Genomic DNA, 18,632 nt, shown 5'->3' with positions numbered 1-18,632 from the left:
CCATCACAGACCTGAAACTTATTTGCTAAACCATATTGATTTTTATCTTTTTCACTTTTTAAAAACAGAAATGCTCAAATATAAATTTATGCAAATAAGACATTACCACACACACAAAAAAAGAAAGCATAACGAAAAGAACTTAGAAATTACAAAAACTAAAATTAAATGGTTACTAGAAAGAATGCTTCAACAAAATATGTTAATCAAACACACTCCTAATACATCTTCTGGTGTTAAAAAACTTCTACCTGATAATCACATTTACAAATATTACTGGATCAGGAGTAAAAGTATTACCACTACAGATTGATAATAAATACAAGATTATCTCCACTTCAAGAATACAAAATTGAGCCAAAACAGACATTATTTCAATAAATCCCCTGGTCTTTTCAACTTTGCGAGAGGGGCTCGCAGAGGGGTTTGCATTTTTTTTAAAGACTTGGAAATTCACGGCCAAAGTCTTGTGTCAACTTGAGCCTTGGTTTGTTTGGGTTGTATTCATGTTTCACACTGTGGAGTATTTACACAGCATACATGGGAATATATAAATGGAGGAAAGAGAGGGAATATCCATGACACTGCTCAACCTTACAAATAAAAAAAGGCTACCTTACACTGGGTGTACTCACACCTGCCCCAGTAAGAAAAGTACCTGTAAGTTGCAAGACATTGTCTATGCCTAAAAATGCCCATGTCATTGTGCACATGCACACCTGCGTAAGAAAATAAATTTCTCTCAGTTTTAGGAGTAAGCAGTCTCTTGGAGTTGATTCATTTCGAGAAGTAGGCACAATATCTTGCCTCGCACAGCAAATATGTATGCAACATTTGAGATATCCCTGCAAAGGTTCTCTTAATTTGGAAAAGTGCCTTTTCATTTGAGGGTATTTTCTCGTGGGGATATTGAAATACGAGGCATTCGCACTGGCAAACTAACAGGTATATTTCCTGATTGGGGAGGTATAGATCAACCTTCTGATCCATTTCAAATGTTTGTCTGTCTGTCTTGACTGTTTGTCGACACCTAACCATCTTATTTCATTTACTTTTACAGGCCCTATAGGAATTATCTCAGAAGGGGGGGGGGGTGGGGCCAAGAGTTAAAGTCTGGGGGATGGGGCAGACTTGATCATTCCTTATCTTTGGTATGTTTACTCGTAATTGAAGAATTACATACTGTAATCAAAACTATTCATCAAAGTATACAGGCCAACCTCTGATGTCAACATCTTGCGGTCTCGATCGGGGTTCGCCGAGTCAGTTTGTAGGCAAATACACACCCGCTGACCAAACAACAAACATTGCAACAGACAATAACAGAGTCCAGAACTCTCTTCCCATATTGCTCATATTAAATGTAAAAACAATGTTAGTTCTGTAAGGTAGGCCAATTAGGTGAGCTATTTGAATTCATAAATACAAAGCAAAATGCAGCTTACAAATACATTTATATTTGTAGAGCACACTCATCATTTTCCCTACGCTTATCACTCAATCATAAAAACTCCAGACTGTAGACACACCTGTCAACAACATAATTTCTAATTGAATTGACTTTTGAATTATAAATGAGTCATGAATTATTATTAGCATAGCTGAAATACTCATATACTTGATAGCATGAATGGAAGGTTATGATACAAACCCTCAAATTCCATTTCAGCAGACATATCAGTCTGCTAACGTAGACATTCTAAACACAGTTTTTTCCACATGTTGATTACGGATACTTTTTATCATCTATGAGAGAGAAATATCCTTTTAAAATCATTTTCAAAAATTTTCATGAACACTTGACACTTTCAATATGACTCTTTTACTAATCTAATATGAAAGCATACATGCTTATAAATATGATATATTCATCAAGTGCTCATGAAGTGTTAAAAAGATAAAAAGAGAATTTATTACCCGAGAGACTTAATAAGACAATTTCTCAAATGGCTGCAGATAAGTGTATATATCAGTGTTAGATTTGTTTTCTCTTTCTTTTTAGTACATGCCGTTTTTTAACCTTCTGGCAGAGGGTTTCATGAAGCATGTCAGGGATTTTTCAATAATAAATTTGCTTTAAGCCAATCAGATGCAATAATTTCAGTAGCATACTACATTTACCAGTACAAACCTCTGACAATTCACTTCCTTTAATACATACCCTCCAAAATATATAATAATTTCATCAATAAAATGCAAATTACTTTCATCTTCAGAACAAATGTCCATAAATTTGAGGAATATGACAACAAAATGTCCATAAATTTGAGGAATATGACAACAAATTGAATATTTGAAATACATCCTCAGTCAAGATGTACAAACAGCTATTTCTTTAATATACCGGAGATTTCAATCACAATACTGAAGACATTCTGTCTAATTTGAATATATTCATAATAATACTTGGTTTTGACACATGCACTGATTGTATGTAACATCATAAGTATTAACACTAGGAAAATATAGCACAATAACACTATAGATGATGGTGAACTTAATATAAAGGAAAAAAACCTTCATATTTATTTAGCTTTAAGAAGCACAGAAAATATGAAAAATCCATCAACCAAGGTTCAATGAAACTCTATCCAAAAAAAATAAAGAGTTATTTTTTTTTTAATGTAATGACTATTATTCTTGAATAGAGTTTAGCCAGACTTTCATTCATGTACTTTCTCATTTTTGATGATTTTATTAAATTAAAACCAACTTAAAGGTCAAGTCCACCCCAGGAAAAGGCTGACTTGAATAAATAGAGAAAAATCAAACTAGCGCAGTGCTGAAAATTTCATCAAAATCGGATGTAAAATAAGAAAGTTTTGACATTTTTAAGTTTCGCTTATTTTTCACAAAACAGTGATACTGTATGCACAACTATAGGTGAGTCAGTCGATGATGTCCATCACTCACTATTTCTTTTGTTTTTTATTGTTTGAATTATACAATATTTAATTTTTTATAGATTTGACAATAAGGACCAACTTGACTGAACCATATATTATAGTATTAAACAATGCTAATTCCACATGTTCAGGGAGAAATTAATCGTTGTATCCCTTGGCAATGAGGAGAAAATTAGAATATTTCATATTTCATATAATAAAATACAAAAGAAATAGTGAGTGGGTGACGTCATCAGTCTCCTCATTTGCATATCAACCAGGATGTGCATATAACTGTTTTGTGAAATTAAGCGAAACTTTAAAATGTCATAACTTTCTTATTTTACATCCGATTTTGATGAAATTTTCAGTGTTATACTTGTTGGATTTTTCTCTTTTTATTCAAATCAATTTTTTGTTGGGGTGGACTTGTCCTTTAAATTCAGGGAGGACTTCCATTCAAATACTGGCACTGAAAAGTATTGATTTGAAGGGAAAAAAAGAAAATTATACAGTCAAAATTATATTCTTTGACAATGAAAATATATCAGCAAAATCATCTGATATTCTGCTGATTTCTGATGAATTCTAGTTCATTTATGAAATCAGCCCAATTCATATAATGGTCCCTTTTGACATATGCTACTGAAATTGACCCCTGCAATTTAAGCGTGAGATGAAATTCCAACAATATGCAAATGTTTCATTTCTCATCGGTTTTGACCCCAAATGCAAAAGTACACCAGATCCATCCTATATTATTTGCTTTTTTTTTAAATTAATCTTGATGAAAAAACACATTACCATTGCCAATGCCTTATTTCTAACTAGCATAAAGAGAAGAAAATGCAATTAATAGTTTTAAGTGTTGCTGTTCGTTGTTTTGTGTTTGTGGGTATCCTTCCATAACTGAAGATGAAATTTGAGTGTTGTCGAAGGACAAATTCAAGTTTCCTTCAAAGTATAGTCGGCTATCATGAGCCAGCCAGAATTTCATACCAGCAAATTACTGCAAATGGAGATGTATTGTTATATGAGTTGCAAAATTCATTTCCCTGACATATAAACCAAGACATAATGGAAACTGAATACAGGAAAAATACTGGCAAATATAAACTATCATATGACATGGTGATAAAATAATAAAAATAAAATAATAAAATTGTAGTCCAGAACCTTCATGTAAACAGTCAAAAGTGTACATAGGGTATTCATTATTTACAGCAACTGGCAGCAAAACTATTAAAAAATAGTACAAAACTACAAACGATGAGCAATAATAGTACTGCACATAAATTCAATATTTTAAAAGAAGTGTCAATAGTCTGCAAATGCTTCAAATCTACAAAGAAAGGTAACATATTTTGGGCAGCAATACTGATATTCTAATACCAATGAAGATTTCTCCCCCTGAAAAAAAAATGCGATTAATAAATAAAATAAATGAATAAATAAATAAATAAAAAGGAATAAAAGGGGCATATTTTGAGGAACGATAATGGCATTCTAATACACAGATCATTCAAACTGCTTAATAGATTGAACAAAAAATAAGGATGAAGATCTATTGCAACATCTTATTTTTCGAAAATCACTTGATCGATTATATCATCTATTATTCAATCGAGAATTTCACTTCCTTAATAGTCTTCATCAAGACACCATAAATTTAATGTAGGAGGAAGTATGCATAATACAAGCTAAATCCTCCGCAAATGCACACGATCTCAAGGGGGGTGGGTCAAAATATTCTTGGTCAAATTGTCATTATCTTGAGAGTAGAATTCAGTTGCATGAGTTTGCCTTACAATTTACATGTCATAGTAATCTTGGGTGTTTTATGTTAGGATTCCCAATATCTAGTACTTACAACTTCATAAAAACTGCTCATGACATTTAAAAGAACATGCACATACATGTACACTAGTCTAGTACAAAGTACATCAATATTACAACCATTTTTATTACGACAACAATACTATCCATATTATATTCATCATCACTTGCATGCATTAAGCATACAGCATGAACAACACGACAACAATCCTCCTCACAATTATATACACGTGATTAATTTGGTACTCGTTATCGGACACAAAAGGAATTTGATGAATCATGTGATTCTAAACTATGTCTCTGTTTCTTCTCAATATGAGAAACACGATGGCACAGCTTCTTCATTAATACAATGAGAAGACAAACACCATACCCCCCTCACCCCCTACCCCACTCTTTGGATGGTAAAAATAAAAGGAAAATAAGGAAAGGAAGAGGAATTTGAAGCAACAAGAACAATTAGAATAATGAGAATATACATTATAGCATAAATTTGTCTCTAATCTCCAGTCTTAATGATTGCATCATAAACAAATCATTTAAATATTTTGTTTATTTAAATCACATTTTAATAAATTTTTAAAATTATGCAAATGAATGCAAATAGGAATATCTTATCTACCCAGCAACTAAGTATGGCTCATCCCCTATAGATGAGAGTCTGTTGGGGACGTACAGAAATTGATGAAATAATTTACTCATCTATCATAATTTCAAATGAATGCAATAAACAAAAGTACAATAATTAGGTTAGTAAAGGTTTATTTTGTCCAAGAAAAAGGGACAGATAAAGAAAGAAATCATGAGGTTGTTTTTGTGAGGTATTTAAAGACTTCCTTTTGTCTATTGAATATTTGTTTTGCTTTCTCATACAAGACAAGGTCGGCATGCAACGATGCATTAACACGAGGGTCTGCCAACAGTTCCCGCTTAAGCTTTGCAACCAGAAGATCGGCTTCAATCTTTTGGCGCCTTTTCCGAAATCTTCCCTGGTTTTTGTGGGTATCTGCACACCTGTCTCTGAAAGGTACATGATAGACATGCTGAAGCATCCCCATGGTGAGATCAAAGTTATCTAGGAGGCCTATGACAGCGAAGTAGTTCTCTAGGTTGTCATGGACATGTTTTAGGAGATCTAATCGCTCCTTCTCACTCAACATGCGTTGTAGCAAGACTTTATGTTTGAACCAACATGGTATCACGTCGCTAGCAAACTTGTGTGGGAAGTCATCAAAGTTGCCGAGATACGGTGAGTTGTCGTAGGAACCGTTGCAGACCGCAGGGTTGAACACAAGCTGCCGGAAGAAGAAACTCCCATGATGGATAGCCCAGTCTACAACGCTCACCTCGCTTGCTCTGAGGGCAGTACACAACTGGTCCTTGCTCGCGTTCTTGGAGCAATAAAGGTACGCGGACACTGCACGGTCGTACGGATCCCGAATCATCGTGAAATACGAACATGGTCGGCCATCCGTGATAACGTCACAGACTCCAAAAGAATACCCACCATACAAGCCCATGCGCTGCTTAGTCCTTGCTGCATGCTTCCAATAGTCAAATTCTCGTGCTGTGTAGCGATAGCTGAATACATTCCTGGATACGTTCAATCCACTCTCTGGTCCAACTGCTTGCATACATTTCCTGATGCTGATACCCCCAGCCTTGTTATGATGCAGGAATATTATGTTACCTTCGCTGTATGATGAGAGCGTGGGAGACTTCTCCTTGTCCCATAGTAAAAAGAAGTTTGGGAGGAAGCGGTGCTTTTCCACTGGCCATGACCCTCCAGATACCTCACTCAGCGGCGAGAAACTGGTTATTTTCCTATGACGTTTACCGCTGTAGTGATTCCATGTGTCAACTGGATGAGAGCTGATAATTGGAGAAATAGTATGAAAATGATTGGAGTAAATGAATTGATTTAAACATCAAGGCAGCACCTGTTTTTACTACAGTTACACCAATGAATACCTGTAAATTCACTGTTTGTGTCTGAATATGGATATTACCATTTAAATATACATGTACATGTATGTCCTACTCCGACATGTACACATGCAAACTACTTTGGTAGTAATTTCTAATTACAATTACAATATCTATTAAAAAAATTAACATAAATGGCAGTGAAATGAGACAGAAAAATTTACAATGCGAAAAATTTGTCAAGAATTTATAGTTACCTTATTATTTGATTTGTGAGTAGAACTCTAAAGGGGAGACTAATAGCAGGGCCCACTTGAAGAACAGTTTTCAGAACTGGAGTGGCTACCCTGGGTAAATATGCTGTTATCATTATTATCACTTTTACAGTAAAACTGTGTAGTATATCACATTATACCCTAAAGCAAATAATTTTCTGTTGGTTTTTCAAATCATACCACATAACACATTGTACGCCTACTTAACTTGTTGTACATGAGAAAATGAATGTCGAACATTCGTATCGTAGCACACGTACCATCAATAATGTACCGTTGCACGGTCAGGAACAAGGTGACATCAAGTATTTGCATTACGCTTTTAAATGCAGGTGCAATATGCGTAGGGCTTACTGGTTAAATGTGCATTGCTGCTGCAGATCAGGTCCTCGTCTTACAAAGCGTTACGGTTGATCTGATCAATCGTAACTCTATGGAAATCCATCATTGTCATAATTTTTTCTACGAAAAATTTGCACAATGTCCCTTGTATGCAAAGAGAAGCGCAGTGAATTTTTTAGAAAACAATGAATGTATGAATATACATCATAGCTAGAAAATATTTTGGACGAACATGCATAATAAATGTTGACGTTGCTGGCTGTCAATAATTGCGATTGATCAGATCAATCGTAACTCTTTGTAAGACGGGGTCCTGACGCGCGTTTGAGGGGCTTTGCTACTCGCTTTCAATAATTCTTTCTTATTTTCAAAGATTAACACAAGAAACAAAATTTAATGTTCATATTTTTGCCAACTTCCGAGGCATTGTAAAAACATGAATAGCGAATATTCTTATTTATGCAATGGTGTGCAACTTTTCACATTCAGGGAAAGAAAGAGACACTCTATTTCAACTCAGCTACAGTACGCGTAGTTGAATAGAGCCTTTTTCTTTCACCTCATGCAAAATCTCGCACCATCACACTCATGCCTAATCGCTATTTGCATATTAATCAACACGTGAAGAGCTAAATTATATCATTCCCATGGTCTTTGTACAGTCACTACCTGGTTTCAGTATTACCTGACTTGCTGATAGAGTGTCCACAGAGCGATGCCTACAAAAGCAGTTATGCTTATGACAACATAGAATCTCTTAGATTTCATACTTGAACACACTTCATGGTAACTCCCTAGCATCTGTACAGGCGGTGGCAAAGTCTTTCAGAAAAGCAGACTGCACAAAGAAAAGAAACCAAAGAGAACAAGCAATAAGAATGGATTAAAGTACATGTAATGTTCAAAAGGCAAGATCTTTTCTCGTGAGTTATCATTAGTCTCATCACCATTAGTTTATGTACCTACCGTACATGTAAGTTCCACATTAGCACAGTCTCTAGCTCATACATGTACATGTACTGTAAAGTCACACCACCACATATAAAGATCAAGATCCATGATTACTAAAAGATAAACTCATGCCCTTTTTATTCCTCCCCTTTCAACTCACTCCTTGAACTTTGAGGTTTGGGATAAATAACAATAAATACCAGAGATATGCTGGCTCAGCTCATCTTGCTGGACATCAATATTATTTAAAGGGCAAGTTAAGTCATATAGTTGGCGTTTAGGAGAAGACCTGACATATAGTATGGGTTAGGGTTAGGGTAAGCTTTATGAATCAGATTTGATTATTAAGGTTAGGGTTATGTTTGTCAGGTTTAATGCTGGTAGTTAGTGACAGTTAGGGTTAAATTCACTTAAGACCTGTTTAAATTGAATTCGTTTTCGCAATATCATGATGATTGAGATACAAGCTACCAGAAGTCTGCAAATCCAGTCTTACCTATAAAGCAATCTATCCCCCATATTAATAAAAAAAATAAACTGACATTGTATCAGAATATTAGATTAGAGCATCTGAAAAGTTAAAAAGAAATCTGTTTTTAATTTTCCTTAAAGTATACATTAGATTAAAGGCAATAACTTTTGTACAGTGAAGTGTTATGTTATGAAGTATTATCATGTATGATATGATTAACTATCATAAGAATTATAAATCTAAACTGAATTTGTTCATTATATATCTAGCCCAATATAAAATCATGTAAATCCCTATTCAGTATGGTTTTTAAGAGTTAGTAATATACATGTAGGCCTCTATGGAGGCCAACACGTACACATAGATTCTGTGTGTGGTCCACAAGGATTTTCTAAATTGTGAATCTAAGCTGCCGATTTTGTAATTGGAAGTATTGTAGGCCAATATACATGTACATTAAATTTTATAATGTGATATAAACTCTCATTGCACTCTACATTATCATTTCTTCAGAGATTATCAGGATTAAGTCTCTTGCATGCAGTATGAACAGCAGTGTTAAGAGGCTTTCTCCAAGGAAACACCACAAAGAACTCACTCAGTCCTTCATTCTCACTGATTCCATTCAAGCATTTCAAGACTGAACTTATCTTCCCATAGAATAGGGGATAACAGAGAGAAATATGTTTCATAAAGTCAGCACATCAGCACTATAAAAGAAAAAAATAAAAATTACACAGAATATCTGGGTACTAGGAGCTAGCAGAGGCCAATTACCATTCAAAGGCTTGGGCTTCATGCGTAGTCCAGGCACAAGTACATGTGTATTAAATTGGAAGTTCACCCTGAGAAACTCTAATGTAAAAATAGCAGAAAAAATAGTAATAAACATTGGTGAAGGTTTGAGGAAAGTGTGACATCATAAACGAACAGCTGCCCCATATTTAATTAATATTAAATGCACCAATTCCAATTTTTTAATGGTTCGTGATGACTTACTTTTGTTTTCTTTTTAGGAACGAGTGTGAAATGATTTGTCTATTGATATACTGAAGGTACAGTAAGTATAAAACATCTTCAATTTTCTGACAAAATGACATTTCATTTTTTTTTTTTACCATTCGGTATGTAGGAAAGCTGCTCGCATATGAAGTCACAAATCAAATGATTAAAATTCTAATAACTTTTTTTAATTCTTTCATGGATTTTTCTCAAACCTTCGGCAATATTTTTAATTATTTTTTCTGCTATTCAGGGTGAACTTCCCTTTTAAAGCTTTTAATTAAATCAAGAAAAGAGATATACACAGAAAGGGTTGAATTTATTAAATTCTCAGTCGTTCTATTAACATATTTTTCTTTTTTAATTTTTTTTTTGGGGGGGTTCAGTGTGTCATTTTTACCATTAAGTATTGTTACAAATTACAAATAATAATAATAAGAAAGACTACAACATAAAACTACTTATCCTCCTAGCCTGAACTCTCTTATGGCAAAAATATTATAACAAATAATGACCTACTGTAAAAGAATTAAAATTCTGTACAATCTAGAAATTGCAATTTTTTTAGATTCTTTAATTATAACCTTGAACTAAGTCACAGTACACCAAGCAGGTTACTGATGAGGGTGATTAAACATTATACTAGTATTCATTGCTACATGTACTCTCTTAATTTCATCCTAATTTACAGAGTCCCCTGGCAGATGGCAAATACTAAGCTGTTCGGATCATCCAAGATCATATATTGATGCCAGTCGTGTCATTGACAAGCAACTGCTAGATTTCCGTAACCAATGAAATCACAGACCATGGCTGAATATTGGAAGTCATTTCCCCAGGTCTGGTCAGCTGGACATCCATGGGAGAACAGAAGCGCTGCCTGCGATATCACTTCTCACCATAGGCTCCCAGCCATAACATGTAGGCTTTATACTGCTGTTTGTTTGAAACGCATGTAATACAGTGTACATGTACATGCTGTCTGTAAATTATACAAACTATTTCATCAATATAACAGCTGGATGGTACATGGGGGTACATGTAAAAAAGTAGGGGCCGAACTTTCTGCAGCTTTGGCATCCCAAAATAGGTCATTCCCAACACTGCAGTGTTGAAGGCAAAAAAAGAATTCAAAGAAGAAACTGATTATTAAAATATTAATAATATGAAGTCAAATAATCTGCCTATTTGAGATTGAGGTATTTCACTCATGATCGGGTAAACCTGTAACAATGGTCACTTAATGCTTGAACTTAAATAGGAATCTACTGCTGTGCAATGATGAAGCATTTGCAAGTTTATTAATACCTCGGTCACATTTGCTCTACGGTGGCTGTACGGCAAGTCGAAAACAGCCATTTTAACATTTTTTTGTACCAGCTAGTTATATATAGGTGGTTTGAATAAAAATGAATAAACGGCTGTTTTCAACTCGCCGTACGGCCGCTGTAGAGCAAATGTGACCGAGGTAAAAAGAGATCGGAGGTATTTCACAAAGAGTAAAGTACACGTATGAATTTACATGTATGCTTAAACACCAATGCGTACACAGTATCTAAAAGGCATACACTGAGCGCACTGAGAGTCATTACAGGTCTGAAATTCGCTATTAATATGACTGCATGTATGTACGATGAACATGATCTGAAAAATGTGGTGAGGCATTATTAATTGTGACTTTCATTTTTATTTTTTTGTTGAAATCAAGCCACTTGCAAATAAATAAAATTTAGAAAAGATTTAACTTCATCTTACATCCAATTTTGATGAAATTTCTAGAAATATCATGCATGCATGCTTCCATATGTTATCATATTTTCACCAAAATCAACTTTGTGATTGGATGAACTCGACGTTTGAATAAAAATTTTCATGGCTACAACAACATGTAGCAGCTTAGGGAATACTACAGGGCAATGGTGATTTCACCCTCATGACAGCCCAAATAACCCCTGAAATTCCCCAAATGAATTGCTATGGGCAACCAACTTTTCTAAAGTTGCCCCAAGATCTGCTACAAACAATATTCAAGAAAGTTTAAAAATCAATTTTGTAAACAGAACAGAATAATGAGAACTACTTCTCAGCACAGTAGCTTGTTGCACAAAAAGTGACTCCTGAGGGCCCCGTTGTACAAAGAGTTACGATTGATCCGATCAGTCGCAACTATGGAAAGCCAGCAAAGTCAACATATGAAATGCAGGTTTGTTCAAAAAAAATTCTAGATATGAATGCATATCCATAAATTCATTGATTTCTTGACAATTTGGGGTGTTCTCCTTTGATTACAAAGGACATTTTGCAAATTTCCTCTAGAAAAAATTATGACACTGATGGATTTCCATAGAGTTACGATTGATCGGATCAATCGTAACTCTTTGTACAACAAAAAAAAAACCTCCTAAAATTCCACAATCACTCAAATGTGAAAAAGGAGTTCTAAAAGATTTGAATTATTTCCTACCCAGTTTCTAAACCATGATTCATGAAGGAAAACTTGTCATTGAACATAATCCATGATGTGTAAAGGGATAACAGACTTGGAGAAGAAGTGAGATGTATATACGGCCTATCAACCCAAGCATGACAGCTCGTATCATTTGATTTTATACCATCTCCTCCTCGGGCCATCTGGACCTATCAGAAATATCTTGTCATATCCAATTTCATCATCTGCTTTTAGACAAAAAAAAATCACGTTTCATCAAACAAGAAATGTTTTACTTTCAAATTCCAGTCCTGACTTCATTTGGGGATAGACAATAACAAAAATTCTTCTAAGATTAGAATTACTTCCACATTCTATTCTTGACTTCATTTGGGGATCATAGACACCAAAAAAAATTATCTTTAAAGGTCAAGTTCACCCCAGAAGAAAGTTGATTTGAATCAATTAGAGACAAATCAAACAAGTATAACGCTGAAAATTTCATCAAAATCGGATGAAAAAAAAGAAAATTACGAAAATTTTGTTAAAGTTTCGCTTATTTTTCACTAAACAGTTACATGCACAACTCAGTGATATGCAATTATTATTAAAAGAGAATTGACGTACCTCACTCACTATTTCTTTTGTTTTTTATTGTTTGAATTATACAATGATCCAATTTTACTGATTTGACAATTTAAGGACCTTCTTGTTTGAACCACAGTACATGTATGTTAAAACATGGTAATTCCAAATGTTCAGGGAGGAATAACATTTGTTTCACATGACAATGAGAAGAATATTTGAATAATTCATACTGACCAGGATGCGAATATAAATGTTTTGTGAAATTAAGCGAAACTTTAAAATGTCATAACCTTATTTTCCAACCGATTTAGACGAAATTTTCAGTGTAATGCTTCTATTACTTTTCTCCTTTTATTCATACCAACTTTTTGTTGGGGTGGACTTGTCCTTTAAAAACCTCTTTAAGATGTCAATTACATGCCTTGGTAAATTTTTTGAGAAACAACTGTCTATATTTTGATCAAATATTAAAACTAAACATGTTGTTCTTGCTCTTGATTTTCCATCCTGAAAAGAAAAAAACTATTCTCTATGAAAGACTCTTCATATGTATACATGTATGTATGTAATATACATGTACAGGATATCCTGAATACACTACACGTCTGCTTTTAGTCCCCCAAAATCTCCAAAGTATCTGTAAATTTGCAAGAATTTCTTCAGGACTCAGAACACCCAATAATCGATTTCCACAATCATACTCCCCCGAAACACAATTTTTTTTTTTTGGGGGGTAAGTACTTGAAGATACGAGCATGTGCAGTATGAGTGTAGTAGCAGACAAAGCACACTTAAGCAAAAATCGATAGCTTGACAGTGAACAATCCTAGACACCGTTCTCATTATACTTTCTAAAACTGGTTTACTGGAAACCGGTTCAGGAAACCAGTTTGGAAAATCCCTTTGCTAGCATTCCCATTTGATCACCAGAGTGGTTTTCAAAACTACTTCACGTAAAGCGGTCTTGTTGCCATGGGAACACTCTCAGTGTGGTGACATGTTTCGAGCGAAATTTGAAATCGCAGCGTACATGTAGGCCCTCCACATAGTGTGTGATGTAGCGCGCTCGAAATGTGTGAAGATCGCTTCCCGAAGAACCGTTGTGTCCTCACTTAGGCTAAAACCAGTTTAACGGGGCAAAGCGATCTTCAGAACTACATCGCGAGGAGGTTTTCTGAACTCGTTTGGAAGATCGCTTCCACAACCGCTTCAACCGTTCTCATTACACGTTAAACTAGTTTCCACTAAACTAGTTTTAGGATAGTGAGAACGGTGCGCATGTGAAACATACTTGCTGGATGGGATGGGATGGGAAAGGCCTTGGGAGTTGTATTGACACTGTCACAACCTTGTTCTCACAATGTTTCAATATAGATCTACCTACTTAGTGCATATTTTCTTTTGGGGGGATGATATGCTATCACACTGGTAAAAACCAGTATCTTTCAGGGTAGATTTGTTGATCAGAGCAGGATACCATAAGGTTATTTTCTTATGTTAGTTCTACAACCTGGTGGATGATTACATTTAAATGTAGACTAAATATATGTAACAGAAAGTGTTCTGAAAGTGTTTATTTGATATCATCAACAACATAACATTCTATTTATCCATGGAAAAATTCAAGCTGGTATCGCTTTCCCATTCGGTATGCAATTATTTTAAAAGTATATACTTGTAAGTCTAGAATGTCCTTTGGGTGGCAGGTTTTAAAATGATTGGATAGAACTTTTGTTGATTTTTGCCCAATGGATAAACTTGTTATCAAATTGAAAATTAAAATGAATTCCTGATAAAATTTATATCATCAATTAAGAAAGATACATGCATGCATATTAAAGGATCTGTTAGTAGCATCTGACAGAGAGATTTTTCTCTTTAATAATATTGAAGATACCGGTAATGAAAATAAAGATTAATTTGAGAATGTGCAGAAGAATTATACACATTATCTGAAAGAGAAACCTAATTCTTCAAAATTCTTGGAAATATTCTTAAAGAGCTGACTAGAACTAACATACAAGTACCTGAGACAGCAATTCTTGCTAAGAAAAAAGGAGAGAATCTTGACGTATGTAAGCCTAATACTGGAAAACAAGAGGTACATGTATATAGTAGTCCCATTCCTTTGATTTCGTGTCAACCTGTCCACATCTCCCTACAGATGTGATGCAGGCAGGCAGCCGCCTAGGATGTCAACAAGCTATCATGAAATCTTTACACTATCCATGGATCTCACTAGGTGAACTATCTTATCTTGCTCTTTAGCACAGTTTTCTTCTCCAGTATCCCTCCATCTCTTCCCTTTATCTAGGTCTGTTTATATTAGCTCCAGAATCGGAATGGCGCTGTAATTCTTAACCGTGAGCATTTCAACCAGTCACAGATACATGCAGCTCAAGCAAAAAAAAAATGCATTGGGAGTCCAAGATATTGGACTACATTACCCCATCCCCATAAGAAAAAAAGGGGGGGAGGGGGACAGAGTTGGCTGCTACATGTAGTTGAGTTCAACCTTGTTTGAGCCAATGGAAAACCACAAACTCCCTCTCACCTCTCCCTCTCCCTCTCTCTCTCTCTCTCTCCCTCTCTCACTCCATCTCTCTCACCCCAATCTCTTATCTCTCCTGGGTCCCGTAACACAAACGTTAGCAATTGATCGTACGCTTGATTTTCACAATTGATTGTACATTGTAGTCAATGGAATCAATCGTAGAAAAATGCTCTACGATCATTGCTAAGCTTTGTGTTATGGGCCCCAGGTCCATTTCCATTGGCCTGAATTGTCATATTATTTTGCCATTTCTGATGAGAAAAACCTTGAGCTTAATTACAGTAAATCGAGATGCGAGTAGTGGGCTATTTTGTGTGATCCATTTCACTATCACAATCCTGAGTAAACTGAGATTGTAATGTCATATTCAGTGAATTACCGGGATAAAGCTAAATCAAAAGTGGAGAGGAACTCCACACAAGTTTTGATTCAGGATAATAGTAACACAACATCGCACAGGCACTAGAGCCAGAAGTGTGCAAGGTACATGTCTGTAGCGCAGTGTCACATCCCACGCTGCATGAATTCTTCTTCTTGGGCTGATGGAGATAGGGTTACCTGAATATTGAGGGCGGGATCAACTTCTGGCTGATGAAGAACTACCTTCCTTCATCCTGGTTTCTTACCCTTCTCCATTATCACATCACAATTTCTCTTCGCCAGACAAGTTCTTATAGCAGGGCTTACATTTCTACACGGGGATAACGTCTGTCCATCACTACCAGTGGAAACAAATTTGTTTGCCGGCTCCTCAGAGGGAAGGTTAGGGGCCTCATCATTCGCAATGTGACAAACAAAATCCTTTTACTCTGTGGATGCGGTCTTCCCCTCTCCAAGGCAGAACAAATAATCAGACAATGATAAATGGGACGCGTGTCAACAGCCCAGAAACTCAACATTTTGTGATGGCAAATCAACTGGTGCAAAAGTATCTCCATGGGCATATTGGAATCCTATCCTTTTTTTTAACCTGCCAATGTATATTCCGCAGGCACAGCCACAGAAATCAATACGAACACCTCGGGCTCGGAAAATATAGGCTACATCATACATGTACATGCAAACATCCATGTTGCCCTGCAAAGCATGCAATAAAGTTATGTTTCATTATAAAAAAAAATTAACCTGAATGTTCTAATTGGTGGATGCATAGTTTTAAGTATTGCCCATCCCTTTCCCTTCCATATTTCAACAAAAAATTAATTAAGTAATCAGCGATCCTTTCACAATTGACAGAAAAAATATATTTGTACACTTTCCATTTTTGGTACAACATGGTGTAGTACTAGTCTCCAATATTAATACAAACATGCAGATACATTACATAGATCTGCATTATACATCTATTCTTCATTCATATCACGGATAAAAGCAATTCATTAATGACCAACATGCGTCTCCTTCACTCCATCGATGGCTCCAGAGCACTCAGTGCCACTGTACCCACTATATTCATGAACTATATATTCTATATTTCACCATGACCTACATTACATGTAGAAAAAAACTTTAAAATAAAAAAAACACCATAAGAATTCCTCTACAAAAATATTTATAAGGAGGAATTAAACAGACAATGGATCCTTGAAACATCAGAATTTTAATTACCACAAACTAGTCACATACATGTAGGTCAGATTCAAGTGTGCTGGCGTGACCGACTCAGGCCTCCTGAGGAGGAGTGAGGACCCATTTTTTTAAACAAATAATGCACAGGAATTAAATTTATTTCAGTGATTAAGGAAGGCATCTCAGGCTCAACAATGTCATAAAGAGCAGTAAGTGCATTTTTATAGCACCATCAAGCCTACATGTACATGTAGCCTTTAATTCTCAAGCGCACTGCATTGCCAACATTTACAAAGTCACACTATTGCCTGGTGAAACGTTTGGTTAATACATTCGTAGACACTGAAGAGAGAATAAAGGAAACAATTTTCATCAAAATCCCTCATGACTTTTACATACCAGAATCAATATCCATTGCATTATTATGCATAATCAGAAGTGAATGCATGCTCACGTCAGGCGTCCAGGGCACTGCCTTCACATCTGCCTATCAAGTCTGTTTATATTCTCTCTCTGATTGGTCCACTGGACACAATTTAATACATTTAAAGAGATTTAGGATTACAAACACATTTTGAAGTGTACATTTCACATTTCTATCAGTAAAACCTTTATATAATATTAATAAACACCCTCCAGATAAGCCACACAAAAAACTGTCTTTATGAGAAGGTGGTTTTTATTGACAGATTCCTTTCTAAAGTTTACCGGTAATAGGTGTTTCAATGGGGAATTCTATTCAAGGGAAACCTAATTTTGGGGTCTTTATATCCAGGTGAAATTTCCCCCCTTAGTCCATCAAACGGAGGTGTACATTATGTACGCCACATTCTCAAACAAAGAACCAAGCCCCAAAGGAAGGGTTACAAACTGATTCCCCTCGACATTTCCCATAGACTCGTGTGTTAAAGTGGTACTTTAAAAACTTCATAAAAAATAATGATGAAATCAGAGGGTCGAATGTTACCTACCAGTGGATAGGGATACATACATGTATATCTGACATTCCATATCTGACCAGAAAAGGGTACCTCGACCAGCTCATTTTAAAAATAAATCAGCATTTATGAAGACATTTCCCGACAGGATCAAATTCATCACCTGAGAGAGTAAAATTCTTCCATCAGTCAAAATAGTTCCAAAGTTGGTGATATTTCTTCCCTATTGGGAAAAGTTCAGTACCGTAGCTACCCTCCCTAGAATCAGTGTTAGATGGCCAATCATATTCATACACTTTTGTGAACCAGCTACCGCATATCAAATAAAAAATTTAGAACGGATTAGCCCTTTTCAGTTTCATTCTCCCGACAATTATCTTTCCTAGCCTGAAATAATATAAACCCTCAATTGTATGCAGTTGCAATTATAGGATTCACGTACGGCCATTTGTCTTTGAACATTTTAATTTACAAAGTCCCTACAGCATTCATAATGACCTTTGCATGGCTCATGTGGAATGAGAGGTAATCATGTTCCCTCCCCCAGACACATGCGCAAAACAGGTATAATGAGTAGGTGAATCCCATCGGAATTAACCTTTAAAAAATAATTCATCTTAATAGCCTTTATGACATCTGGATACCCTCCAAACATGGAGGCTACATGTACAGCATCCGTTAGACTATTGACAAAAGATATAAAATGTCACGTCAATACTATATAGGGTCTGTGTTTTATGAAGCCAACCAGGCTCATGGACATTTTAATCATGTTCAAAGGATGTTCATGTAAATTAACATCAGAGTTGGTTTGTTGAATGGGAGAGGAAAACATTTGCTTCATTGTGTTTATATCACCTTCCTAG

General features: G+C 35.4%; 1 protein-coding gene across 1 annotated transcript in view; it reads right to left on the bottom strand.

Moving 5' to 3' along the window:
• Positions 1–220: 220 nt before the first annotated feature.
• The window catches only part of LOC129257977 (uncharacterized), a 36,777-nt gene continuing 18,365 nt past the window's right edge, over positions 221–18,632 (bottom strand). The window contains exons 2-3 of the mRNA XM_064096152.1: positions 7,950–8,102; positions 221–6,593 (exon numbers count right to left, since the gene is read on the bottom strand). Of these exons, the coding sequence (XP_063952222.1) occupies positions 5,522–6,593; positions 7,950–8,065 (1,188 nt within the window). The 5' untranslated portion in view covers positions 8,066–8,102 and the 3' untranslated portion in view covers positions 221–5,521. The remainder of the gene's footprint in view (positions 6,594–7,949; positions 8,103–18,632) is intronic.

Source organism: Lytechinus pictus, chromosome 3, assembly GCF_037042905.1.
Source record: "Lytechinus pictus isolate F3 Inbred chromosome 3, Lp3.0, whole genome shotgun sequence".
NCBI classification, from domain to species: domain Eukaryota; kingdom Metazoa; phylum Echinodermata; class Echinoidea; order Temnopleuroida; family Toxopneustidae; genus Lytechinus; species Lytechinus pictus.
Note: the sequence above shows the minus strand (reverse complement) of the source record. Positions and strands in the feature narration are given on the sequence as shown.